Source organism: Chelonoidis abingdonii, chromosome 4 (genome assembly GCF_003597395.2).
Source record: "Chelonoidis abingdonii isolate Lonesome George chromosome 4, CheloAbing_2.0, whole genome shotgun sequence".
NCBI classification, from domain to species: Eukaryota; Metazoa; Chordata; order Testudines; family Testudinidae; genus Chelonoidis; species Chelonoidis abingdonii.
Genome location: NC_133772.1, coordinates 27,326,149 through 27,339,342, shown reverse-complemented (window position 1 = coordinate 27,339,342; position 13,194 = coordinate 27,326,149). Strand labels below are relative to the sequence as shown.

At 47.9% G+C, this 13,194-nt stretch overlaps 1 protein-coding gene across 3 annotated transcripts in view; it reads right to left on the bottom strand.

Moving 5' to 3' along the window:
* Positions 1-835: 835 nt before the first annotated feature.
* Positions 836-13,194, bottom strand: part of KLHL12 (kelch like family member 12) — a 78,302-nt gene continuing 65,943 nt past the window's right edge. Inside the window, exons 10-11 of one of the 3 annotated variants that reach the window (XM_032764974.2) lie at positions 6,313-6,499; positions 836-5,739 (exon numbers count right to left, since the gene is read on the bottom strand). In XM_032764974.2, the coding sequence (XP_032620865.1) occupies positions 5,613-5,739; positions 6,313-6,499 (314 nt within the window). In that variant the 3' untranslated portion in view covers positions 836-5,612. The remainder of the gene's footprint in view (positions 5,740-6,312; positions 6,500-13,194) is intronic. The other 2 variants (XM_032764976.2, XM_032764975.2) reach the window with 2 other exon arrangements.

The window sequence follows — 13,194 nt, the reverse complement described above, 5'->3', positions numbered from 1 at the left end:
GAATTTGTGGCCCTGTTGCAACTCAATTAATTACCAATTAATGCAAGTTAACTGATAGGACTCTAAATGCTAGTCTAGATACTTCACAAAGGTCTGTTGTGGGAGTCAAAAGTTTAAGGATTGGCCTGGGAGTCTGTGATAAAGGTGCTTTCACAAAATACAGCACAAAGGTGGCTTTTAAAAAACAAATTACTGTATATACTAATATTTCTGGTAAAAAAGTGAAGCATCAAAGAGCGGGGGTCAGCTTATAAACGGATCTACACCAAAATTTGATGATTTTAAACACTATGGAATTATTGAATATCTAATACACTGTTGTTTTGTTTACCTGGAGTATCCACAGGCACGGAGACCCTCAGCTCCCAGTGGCCGTGGTTTGCCATTCCCAGTCAACAGGGGCTGCAGGAAGTGGCTGGGAATGGCTCAGCGCAGCTAGAGGGAGCTGAGGGGCTCCATGCCTGCGGACGCTCCAGGTAAACAAAACGTCTGAACCCACCAGCAGCTTACCCTGACAAGCCAGGAGCCAAAGTTTGCCGCCCATTTATTGATGTCAATACTGCAGCCTTTTAAAGTTGCAAAGGCTTTGATTTAGTGGACTAGATTGGCTTGAAATGAATACTAAAAGAGCAGTGCTGCAGATCTGCATGATATTTGCCTCATGCATTTCAGAAAATGCTATGCCTTACAAGCCAATCAGAAAAAAAACCATGAACGATAGTACTATAGCACTGCTGTCAGTCCGCTAGTGTGTAATTTGATCTCTTCATGTATTTCTGCCAATGGACCTCGTAAGCCTGGAGCCAATATGAAAATATAACACACAGAATCGATGGAATCGCTAATAAAATTTAAATAGCCTGTTATCACCACAAACATGCCAATCTACAGGGCTGCTTTGAAATAAACAAAGAACAATAATAATTTCACAGTGATAAAGCTGGTGACATTCCTATATAAAGTCCTAAAAAATCTATAACTATAATAATCTATTTTCATACCAGTATTTAAAATGAACGGTGAAATCAAAAGAAAACCATCTGCTTATCATGCAGCGTTCAAACTTAAAGTTGTTGAATATGCAGAAGCAAACAATAATTACACCGCTGCTCATGAATTCTGTATCAATGAGAAGCAAGTAAGAGAATGGTGAAAAAAATAAACACTAAAAGACATGCCAAGAAGCAAGAAAAAACATCCAACGAAGTGTGCTTCCTTTCCTGAGCTAGAAAAAGATCTCAATAATTGGGTTGTTGAATGACGAAAAAATAGGTACATTGTCACTAGAACTGGAATTCATCTGCATGCTCTGCAAATGTCAAAAGACGACAAATACAAGTCAGTAAATCTGTCAATGTTTGTCGCATCAGCAGTTGGGGTACTGCCTCATGAACTGTCATAGTCTCGGTCTTCGTCAGCGAACAAAGACAGCACAAAAGCTGCCGAGACATCTGGAAGAAAAAAATTGAATCTTTCCAAAGGTTTATTATAAAATATCGAAAGGAATATGCATTTGAACAGTCAAAAATAGCAAATATAGATGAAACACCGATGACATTCCATCTCCCGAGCAACAGACCGGCAACCAGTATTGGTGAAAAGTTTTAATTAAAACCATTGGCCATGAAAAAATCCATTTTACGGTTGTTTTATTGTGTTTGGCAAATGGATCAAAGCTCCCGCTTGTTATTTTTAAAAGAAAAACCTTACCTAAAAACATGAAATTTTCTGCTGATGTCATCGTACGTGCACAAGAAAAGGGATGGATGAAAGTGGGACCATTGAATGGCTGGAAAAGTGTGGAATAATAGACCAGGAGCACTTTTCAAGAAACCTGCTATGCTCGTTTGGGACATGTTCAGGGCATGCAAGATGGATGAGGTGAAAAAAGTGGCCAAAAATATGAAAACTACTCTGGCTGTAATACCTGGTGGCTTAACTTCAGTTTTTGATGTCTGCCTGAACAAACCCTTTAAAGACAGGCTACGCAGAATGTGGTCTGAATGGATGTGCTCAGGCATGGTGAAGTTGACAAAAGGCGGGAATCTTATGAAACCCAAAATCAATCTGGTCGCTCAGTGGGTCAAGGACGCGTGGATGTCCTTTCCCTCGGAAATGACAGAGAAATCAATTCGGAAATGCTGTATCAGCAATGCACTCGATGGGTCAGAAGATTATGCCATATTTGATGATGACACAACAGACTGATGATGAGAAGGAATCTGAGTCTGAAGATGACACTGCTGACATCTACGGTGACAAAGCAGGTGCAGCTGTGACTGAAGCTGAGTTTAGTGAACTGCTTGGTGAATCAGAGACTGATTCAGACTTTTAAGGATTTTAAGACTTTTTAAAGTCTCATATTGTTCTAAGGTACTTATTTAAATATCCATTTGCTGATTTTAAATATTGACTGTAATTGTGAAGGTGAATACGTATTAGTTCAGTTATTATTATAACAACAGGTTTTTCGTTAGATTACATTAAAATAATTCTGGCAAAACTTCTGAGTGCTTCCTGTGATGCCAATTTTTAAAATATAGCAAGGGCTGGCAAACTTTGTCTCCTGGCCCGTCAGCGTAAGCCACTGGCGGGTGGGACATTTTGTTTACTTGGAGAGCCTACAGGCACAAGTCCCTCAGCTCCCAGTGGCCGCAGTTTGCCGTTCCCAGCCAATGGGAGCTGCGGGAAGTTACTCTGAAACTTCTGGAACAGTCCAGATTTTAAAAATTCCACATCAGTAGTCAAGAGAACTCCTAGGCCAACTCTCTTAAAACTCGTGGGTGCAAGTTATCCAGTTTGCTGATTTAAGAATGCTTAACTTTAACTGCTGCTGTTTAACATCCTCCCCAGTTGCTGTTGGAACAGAGTATTTCATTATCACTGTAAGGTGTGAAATCATCATCTAGCTTCTTTCGAAACACAGAAGAAATATTTATTGAGCACTTCTGCCTTTTCTCAATCAATATATACAATTTTACCATCTCCATCACTAATCAACCAAGACTACTGTTAGGATTTCTTTTATTTGTGATATATTTAGCAATGCATTGCCCCTCCAGCAAATACAACCTTTACAATACAGCTCTTCCTAGAAAGGTCCCCTATAACCTGGTTTAGGCCCTGTTATTTCATTCGTTGGAATGAAATGAAGTCAGCAGAACCAAGCATCGACCACCATCACTGGTGGGGGGTGGACAATAGGGAAACTGGAGGTGGAAGCCTGGGGCCTGATGTTAGAAAGCAGCACAAAAGGCCTCTGCCTGGAAACTGACCCGAAAAAGGTCAGAGGAGCTGCTGCATGCTTCGACTGTAGACCACCACTCCTTTGCTGTGATTATAGCCTGGGAACTCTCAGGAGTCTCTCTCCTCATGCCAGTAACTCATAGGAGGTTTGGCTTAGGCCATTTCCTATTTACTGCTCTGGGGTCCTACATGCAGTTATGGAAATAGTGCTTCCCAGTGAGTACTGGATAGGGCTCCTGTTTGGATCTTATTCCTACATGGAAGCTCAACCTTCATCAGAAAGGCATTTCCTCATATACTCACTGCTTAGGAAGAGGGCTAGAGAGTGGTCCAGCCAGTACCTCTGCTCTCCCCTTAATGCAGAGAGGGTCAGCACTGCAGGAAACCTGCATATTTAAAATCCAGAAAACATGAGGAGAAGATGTTTGCAAGGGGACTAAGTCACAAGCTAGAGGACTGCAAGAGCACCCTCAACCCAGGACCAGGATCACTGAAGGATTTGGTGAGGGTGGGGAGGGAGGCACTGATGGTATTTTGCAATTACACCATTGGCAAGAAAGCAAATACAAGCTGCTGTTTTCAGGCTCCACCAGAAATACAACAAACAACAAGCGGTGCCTCACCCCACTAGCTCAAAAGTAACACATTTCTCAATCTCCATCTAGATTAGATGTTCCATGAATCACATAAATGTCCAGTCCTTTCCTGAATCATCCTAAATTGGTCTCAAATCGATTTGGCAGCAGCAAATTCTTCTAGACCTCCTATCCCCAAAAGATGTTTGTAACACTGACCACAATGGACAGGACACATCTATTAAGAACCACCCACCCAGGCTTGTAAACTGCAGGTCAAAAAGTCACAGCTAAAGAGAACTTCAACATGGATGACTAACTGGTCTAATGAGGGTCTTTTAAGGCAACTATACAGGTGTATCTCCAATATAGCCCTTAAATGCATGACTAGAGGGCAGAGAACAAACTCCTACAGATATTTTATTTTTGATACTTTCACTAAGAAGATACATAGCAAATGAAACACAAAACATGTGATAGGAACAAATGGAAGAATTCAGAGTGTTGGCTGAAAGTGCATCATTAACTCCTTCTACAGTGTCCCTGGTCCCATCCCATCCCTGAAGCACAGAATCAACAGCACATGAAAAGAGCAGCACTACCCAAAACCCAGACATTGTGGGAGGCTTGGCAGGAGTGACTGAGGCTTCTGATCCTTGATCCAAAGATGTAAGATGGGCTAAAGGGGATGGCAGTCTAGCAAGCTAATGGATGAAGCTGCATTATTTGCAGCTTCAGCTGTGGAGCTTGGACTATATGTTTTGTATACAGAATTATGGGCATGAGAAGATGAGATGTTAGGAGCCAAGGAAGTAAACAACTGAGAGTAAAGGCATGAAAAGGGTTTGAAGTGCCAGTTCTAGATGCCTTGTGTCTTGAGGCAGGGAATGGTTCTTATTCAGTAGTACATGTGCGTTCTAAATTGATCCTGAGTCCTGTCTACCCTCCCATGTCTCAGTCACCAAGGGATCTGCTGGTTCCACTGTTCTGCACGATGACAAACACTAACAGGGTTGTGGTGAGCAGCAGAGTGAGGTTTCTGCTGCCAGAATAAGCTCTCACTCCCAAGACAAGTCCATCAGTCTTCTTGAAGAAAATTCGACCATGTTAAACACATTATTCTCCTCACCTCTTCCAGTCTGTTTCCAGTAGGCAGACTGGGATACTGCAATGTTGCCAACACCCCAATCTCCACTTCTCCCTCCTCCACTATTATCTGGAGTGCCAGCCCTTCTCCTCCACCACATCTGGGTCTCAGTAGTTGAAAGCATTAGTGTGCGAATTCTGTCCTTTGTACCCAGGTCCATGTATAATCTGCAGGTGTAGCTCCAGTGTAGCGCATACTGGCAATCATCTGCATGGAAGTGCACTTGGTACATGGAACACTTAGCTTTAAACATTTAGTTTGTATGAGAATCTGAAGCTGGCATATCAAGAACAGTTTGGATTCCACCCTCAAACATGTCAGATCAGCTATAAGTACGTATCTTCCTAAACATTCATTAGGCTGGCTGACCAGCCAAAGCTCCAAGCATATCTGCTGTGTTGATAAAGTTAGCTGTTGGGTTGGCAGAGGATGCAACTTCTCCTGACACACCCAAGTACCTTTTTCTAGCTTCACACAGAGCTCTTGATTTCAAGTGGCTGCTGGGGAGATGTCTTTGTCCACGCAACGTATCAAGCAGTCCCTGCATCCCCAGCTATCAGGAACAGTCCCTGCAAACCATGTGAGACTCTCCTCCTTCAGCATGTCCTTCTCAAGGAGCTTCTCTCACCTGGGCTTCTCCAAAGTCACTTCTCCCGAAGGACACAAACACCGGCATCACAACGCTGTGTCCCTAGTGAGGTCACCACTTCCCAGCTGTCAATGATGGGATCATAGCACTCAATGCTGCTCAGCAGTGAGTTGCCATCATACCTGCAAAGGACAGAGGGCTACAGGTGAGCAATGACTTCTGAGAGGGAGAGAAGGGAGCACGGAGCCCTGGGTGGGAGCTTAAGGAGTTACCCTGGGCATTCGAGGGCCCAGAATGCTGCTAAAGCTCTGTGTACAGGGAAGGAGAGCTGAATTAAGATCAGTACAGCAGTTCCAGAGCACCTCTCCCACCATCTCCCTGGCCAGCTCAGCAGCATCCCAGCACGTGGTGCTGCTTGTTTAATTCACTATGGTGATACCATGACCTGTCATTCTTTAGGTGCGTCAAAAGGGAAATACATGGAGAGCCCCTGTTTTGAAGCTCTACTGCAGGATCTGCATCCACTGCACTAAACTTACTTGCTGGCTATTAGTTTGCTTAGTGACAACAAACCACTCCCCCTCCCCCAACCTGGGTTGGACGCTCCTTGCTAATACGTTTTAAACATGGCTGTCCTCGTCTGCACTAAGGATTAAGTCTTGTTTAGCAGCATGTTAGAGGACTCCTTTCCTACCACCAAACAAGTTCCCAGTGTAAACAACCCCTCAAAGACCAGCAAGACCCACCCTTCTTACCCAGCTATTGCATACAGCCGTCCCCTCAGCACGGTGGCACCCACGTAGCAACGAGGCGTTGTCATACTCGTCACAGTAGTCCAGGAATCAGTGCGAACGTTATAGGCTTCCACAGAGGAGAGATGCGCTGTCCCATCAAACCCACCAACAACGTAAATGTGATCGTTCAACAACGCTACTCCTGCTCCTGGAAGGGGAAGGGGAGTTACGCTGAGCAACAGTGACCAGCACACAATTATCACTGCAGCTAGGCTGGATGGAGAGCACTCTCCTCATAACTGCAACTCTATGGCAGGGATGCTACTACACTTAACAGGGATGGAAACTCTATGGCCGGGATGCTACTGCAACTCTATGGCAGGGATGCTACTACACTTAACATATCTTACTTGCTTCAACTTTCTGAAAAATAGCTTGTTAGGGTTCAAGTGTTTCCTGATAGTTCTTAACTCAAAGGAGACACTTTGGTGAAAGTTTGGTAAACTTTCTGGTTTTCATTCATCCATTCAACTGAAGAAAAGATGGTTACTCACCTTTGTAACTGTTGTCTTTGAGATGTGTTGCTCATATCCATTCCAGTGGGGCGTGCGTGTGCTGCATGCACAGCTTCAGAGGAACTTTTACCCTAGCAACACCCGGTGGGTTGGCCGCAGAGCCCCCTGGAGTGGCGCCTTCATGGCGCTGGATATATACCTTGGCCAATCCAGTGCCCCCTCAGTTCCTTCTTGCCAGCTACTTCAATAAAGGGGAAAGAGGGCAGGTTTGGAATGGATATGAGCAACACATCTCAAAGAACAACAGTTATAAAGGAGAAGGGATAGCTCAGTGGTTTAAGCACTGGCCTACTAAACCCAGGGTTGTGAGTTCAATCCTTGAGGGGACCATTTAGGGATCGGGGTACCCTGTCAGGGACAGTACTTGGTCCTGCTAGTGAAGGCAGAGGACTAGACTCAATGACCTTTCAATGTCCCTTCCAGTTCTATGAGATAGGTATATCTCCATATATGATATTATTATTAAAGGTGAGTAACCGTCTTTTCTTCTTTGAGTGCTTGCTCATATTGATTCCAATTAGGTGACTCCCAAGCCTTACCTAGGCGGTGGGGTCGGAGTGAAGTACCGTGGATTGTAGGATCGCCCTACCAAATGCTGCATCATCTCTGGCATAGTGTGAGGCAAACGTATGGACTGAAGACCAAATAGCAGCTCTGCAGATCTCCTGGATTGGCACCTGGGCCAGGAAGTCTGCTGACGAGGCTTGAGCTCTCGTTGAGTGACCAAGTGAGATGCGGGGGTCGGGATCCCGGCCAGATCATAGCAGCACAAATACAGGACGTGATCCAAGAAGAGATGCAGTGGGAGGAGACCGGAAGACCCTTCATCTGGTCTGCTACCACGATGAAGAGCTGTGTCGTTTTCCGGAATGGTTTCATACATTCAGTGTATAAGACAAGAGCCCTACAAACATCGAGGGAGTGAAACCTTTGTTCCTGACTATTGGCATGAAGTTCTGTGAAGAAAATCAGGAGGAAGATATCCTGGTTGATATGAAAAGTCAATATCACCTTGGGAGGAAAGGCAGAGTGAGGTCATAGTTGCACCTTATCCATATGGAAGATTGTGTAAGGTGGTTCCGATGTAAGAGCCTTGAGCTCAGAGACCCGCCTCGCTGAAGTGATCGCAACGAGGAAAGCTGTTTTCCACGAGAGGTACAAAAGGGAACGTGTGGCCAAAGGTTCAAACGGGGGTTCCATAAGTCTGGAGAGGACCAAGTTGAGGTCCCACGTCGGTATAGGAAAATGGGGTGGATGACATTGGGGTGGAGTGACCACTCATAGTATTAGAAGGACCTGCTGAGGTGGTCCATCAACGTGTTCTGGACCCCGGTAGAAACAACGCCACTAGGTGAATGGAATAGGCTATGCAGAACTCCCAGAGTCAAATGGCCTCTTGACAGAAGGGGGAGGAATGAGCCCTCCCTTGCTTGTTGATGTAGAACATGGCCATGGTGTTGTCTGTGAGGACCACCACACAATGACCATGCAACCACTCCCAAAAGGCTTGTCATGCAAGATGCACTGCCATCAGCTCCCGTACATTGATATGGAGAGACAGATCGGATGGGGCCCATAGACCTTGCGTCTGGATGTCCCAAGGTGGGCGCCCCATCCGAGGGCTGACACGTCCGTGATGAGGGACAAGGAGGGTTGAGGAGTGTGGAAGGGGACTCCTTCGCATACCACCCTTGGGTCTAGCCACCATTGAAGGGGGCCAGGACATTTTCCAGAACAGTGACCATCAGGTTCAGGCTGTCTTGACCTGGATGGCAGACAGATGCCAGGGAGGCCTGCAGCGGTTGGAGCTGAAGTCTAGCATGTCTGGTCAAGTATGTGCAGGAAGCCATATGACCCAGGAGACTCAGGCATGTTCTTGCTGTTGAGGTTAGGAACCTCTGCAGGCTCTGGATAGGCCCGTCAGAGAGTGGAAACGCGCATCCGGCAGGAGGGCTTGGGCATGGATGGAATCTAGGATCGCCCCGTTCAATTCTATTCTATTCTCTGGGTTGGTTCTAAAGTCGACTTCGCCACACTGAAGAGAAGACCTAATAGAGAAAATGTGTCCATGACCACTTGAACGTGGGATTGCACCCATTCTTTGGTGTGACCTTGGATGAGCCAGTCATCGAGATACAGGTATACCTGTATCCGTCTCCGATGAAGGGAGGCTGCCACAACTGCCATATATTTGGTGAACACCCGGGAGGCCATGGAAAGGTGGAACGGAAGGACCGTCAACAGGTAGTGTTCACGGTTGACCACAAAGCGGAGGAAGTGTCTGTGTGCCGGATGGATTGCTATGTGGAAATATGCGTCCTTCATGTTGAGGGAGGCATACCAGTCTCCAGGGAAGGTATAATGGTACCCAAGGAGACCATGCAAAACTTAATGAATTTGTTGAGTCTGCGCAAGTCCAGAATAGGCTGAAGCCAGCCCTTTTCCTTGGGTATTAGGAAGTAATGGGAGTAAAACCCCTTGTCCCTTAGCTCCCTTGGAACCTCCTTGATTGCCCTCATGGATAAGAGTGTCTGACCCTCCTGAATGAGGAGTTGCTCATAAGAATGGTCCCTGAAGAGGCAAGGGGAGGGAGAGTGGGGAGAAAGAAAAATGGACAGAGTATCCCCTTTCCACCGTGCGAAGAACCCAATGGTCCGTAGTTATACGGGACCAAGCACAGTGGAAATGGGATAAACAATTCAGGAAGGGTAGGGTAGGATCCAGACCGAGGTCCGGTACATCATCCAGTACATCGAACATCCTTTCAAAAGTTTTGCTGAGGGCTTGGAGGGGCCTTGGCTGGGTTGGTGATTGGAGGGTTTCCTCCTGGTATTGCACCCCCGCCTCCTATAGAAGTCCTGCCTCAGCCAAGGAGGAGGATAGGAGCTTTGGGGCTGAGGCTTAAATGGCTTCCGCTGGGTAGCCGGTGTGTGCATCTCCAGCGATCACATTATGGCCCTTGAGTCCTTAAAGCTCTGAAGCCTTGAGTCAGTTTTGTCTGAAAATAGACCCTCTCCATCAAAGGGAAGATCATGTAATGTTTGCTGAAGCTCTGGTGGTAAACCAGAAGCTTACAGCCAAGATATAGGTCTCACTGCAATGCCCGAAGAGAGGGTCCAAGCAGCAGAGTCTGCAGTGTCCAACAAGGCCTGTAATGAGGTCCTCGCCACCATCTTGCCCTCTTTCACCAAGGCTCCAAACTCCTCTCTGGACTCCAAAAGAACCAGCTCCTTGAACTTTAACATGGAGTTCCAAGAGTTATAGCTGTATTGGCTCAGGAGCACCTGCTGGTTTGTGATCTGGAGCTGAAGACCGCCTGAGGAGTAAACTCTGCACCCAATTAAATAGAGGTATTTGGTCTCTCTTGATTTGAGTGCTAGGGCTTGCTGACCATGGTACTCCTTCTCATTCACTGAGGCTACCACCGCTGAAAAGGGCTGTGGATGTGTGTACAGACAGTCATATTCCTTGGAGGGGATGAAGTACTTCTGCTCCACCCCTTTAGTAGTAGGAGGAATGGACGTGCGTATTTGCCAGATTGTTCTAGCCGTGGTCTGAATGGTCCGGATGAGCAGTAGAGCCACCCTGGATGGAGCCTCTGCCGACAAAATGTCAACCACAGGGTCCTCCATCTCTAGAACCTCCTCCGCTTGGAGATTCATATTCTGCACCACCCTACGTAAGCGGTCCTGGCGGGCACAGTGGTCTATTGGGGGGGGGGGACCCGAAATAGCAATGCCTGCCACTGCCTCATCAGGTGAGGATGAGGAGGAGGCCACAGGAGGAAGAGGATCATCTGGGCCCTCTTGGTCAGCTGTGTCTCGGAGTCCTGAGCCCACAATCTCAGCGTCCGGACCCAGAAGCGGGGCTGGAGGTGGTTCTGGAGCCTGGATGGACAACGCCCCAGTTTCCATGCCCCCAAGAGCAAGATGGCTGATGGAGGCCTCTGGCACTCGCGGCTCGGAGAGGGCTGAATGAGGAGGCTCTGACAGAGCACCTTGGGCCTGGTGGTACGCCCAGGACATCCAAAAGGGCCACTGAGTAGACCCTTGGACCAGACCTTGTCCCTGCGCCTGCCAATGAACAACCCCTGAATTCAGATGTGATCCAAGTAGCGGCGCTCTGATAGACACGACCCCGCATCTGACTCTGTCGAATGAGAGGCAGAGCGCGATGGAGACTGGTACCATGAAGATGGAAAGCAATGCCGCGAGAGGGAGAGGTGCCGTGACCTAGATCCGTGCTGGGATCTGGACCAGTGCCAAGATCTGGACCCAGACCTCGACGGTGATAGTCACTGGGAGTGGCATCTGGACTGAGAACGGTGTACAGACCGTTGCTGAGACTGGTGCCGGGAGTCTGATCAGTGCTGCGAGTACGACCGCTGCCGCAAAGGAGAGCGGTGCCGGGACTGCGAGCGACGTCAGTACTGCGAGTGGTGTCGGGAGCAGGAACGGTGCTGTGGCTCAACCGACAGTGCCAGGTGGATAAGGGCTGGCTTGCCCCAGGATGGGACCACACGAGCAGCCTCTCTCTGCTGAGGGGATGCCGACGCTGTCATAGCAATCAGATCCCTTACAGCCGCAAATGTGTCTGGAGCTGATGGCAACTGGACTTCAACCACGCTACATGTCGGGGAGTCCAGACTCACCGGCTCCGCTCTCAGTGCCGGAGTCAATGGTGCTGAAGTCGGCACTGGTGCACCTGGTCGCTCCTCTATGGGATGCGGCGCCGAGGGTGGGTCCAGGGAAGCTGGTGTCTGCTGAGGTGGGCCAGCATTTACTGGTCTAAAGTGCCACTTCTGACCAGGTGAGTGCAAGCGGTGCCAGACCAATGGTGCCGGCTGCAGTGACAGGGAACGCCCGGTGCCATGGGTCTCTATCAGAGTCCGACCACAGTGCAGTTCCTACTGTTGCCACCAGGGTGCTGCGCACCGAAGCACTTGGTGCTGGGTCTTGGCGCAGTGCTGGAGGTTGAGGGCTAAGAGCCACCTCCATGAGGAGCTGTCGCAAATGAAAGTCCCACTCCTTTTTAGTCCAGGGCCAAAAACCTCTGCAGATCCTGCAGTTCTCGGTCTGATGAGACTCCTCCAGATACTTTAGGCAAGAGCCATGGGGGTTGCCTGTTGGCATAGGCTTGGAGCAGGACACGCAGGGTTTAAAGCCAAGAGCCTTGGGCATGAGCCCAAGCTACTGGTGGGGAGGAGGGAAGATCCCTGCCAACCCGCTAAATAGAGCTATTTATACTATAACTATATAAAAACTAATTATACTAACTATAAACTATTAAATTATTAATGCTGTTCAGAGGAATAATGCTAGGGAGAGTGGAGAGCAGCAAAGCCAGGCTCCACAGTTCCAGCAACCGTCATGGGTGGTAAGAAGGAACTGAGGGGGCGCTGGGTCGGCAGGGGTATATATCCAGCGCCATGAAGGTGCCACTCCAGGGGGCTCCACGACCGACCCATTGGGTGTTGCTAGGGTAAAAGTTCACCGACGACCATGCATGCAGCGCACACACACCTAATTGGAATCAATATGAGCAAGCACTCAAAGAGCAACAACTGGATTTCTCTGCTTTTAGTGGACAGTTTGGGCAATATGCATGGGGAGGGGACAGGGCACTGGGGTCAGGCTGCAGACACAGCTGAAGCAATAGCTCTAAACACGCTTGCCCAACTCAAGGGTGCAGAAAGGTTTAAACCCAATGGAACTGCCATGATTCTACTGAGTGTATGTGGGAGGCCATGCTGGGGGACTCAGTGCAGAGGAGTAGTTTGATGGCTGTACAAATGAGTGGATCTATTAATATGCACACATAGGTATAACCCCTGCATAGTGCATGCGTTCATCTCTGGCTGCTACTCAGCTCATTGACTGCAGCGGGGAGAAGGCAACTGCTCTGCACCAAGCTGGGGATGGAATTCCTTTAGCCCATCCCTCTTAGACCTTCTTCACAGTCAGGCAATATCTGGCCCTACGTACATGAAGGCTGCTGTCATCAACCTCAGGCCTGGTCTACACTACGCGTTTAAACTGATTTTAGCAGCGTTAATCTGATTTAACGCTGTACCCATCCACACTACGAGGCCCTTTATATCGATATAAAAGGCTCTTTAAATCAGTTTCTGTACTCCTCTTCAACGAGAGGAGTAGCGCTAAAATCAGTATTATCATATTGGATTAGGGTTAGTGTGGCCGCAAATCGACGGTATTGGCCTCCGGGCGGTATCCCACAGTGCACCACTGTGATCGCTCTGGACAGCAATCTGAACTCGGATGCTGTGGCCAGGTAAACAGGAAAAGCCCCGCGAAATTTAGATTTTCAT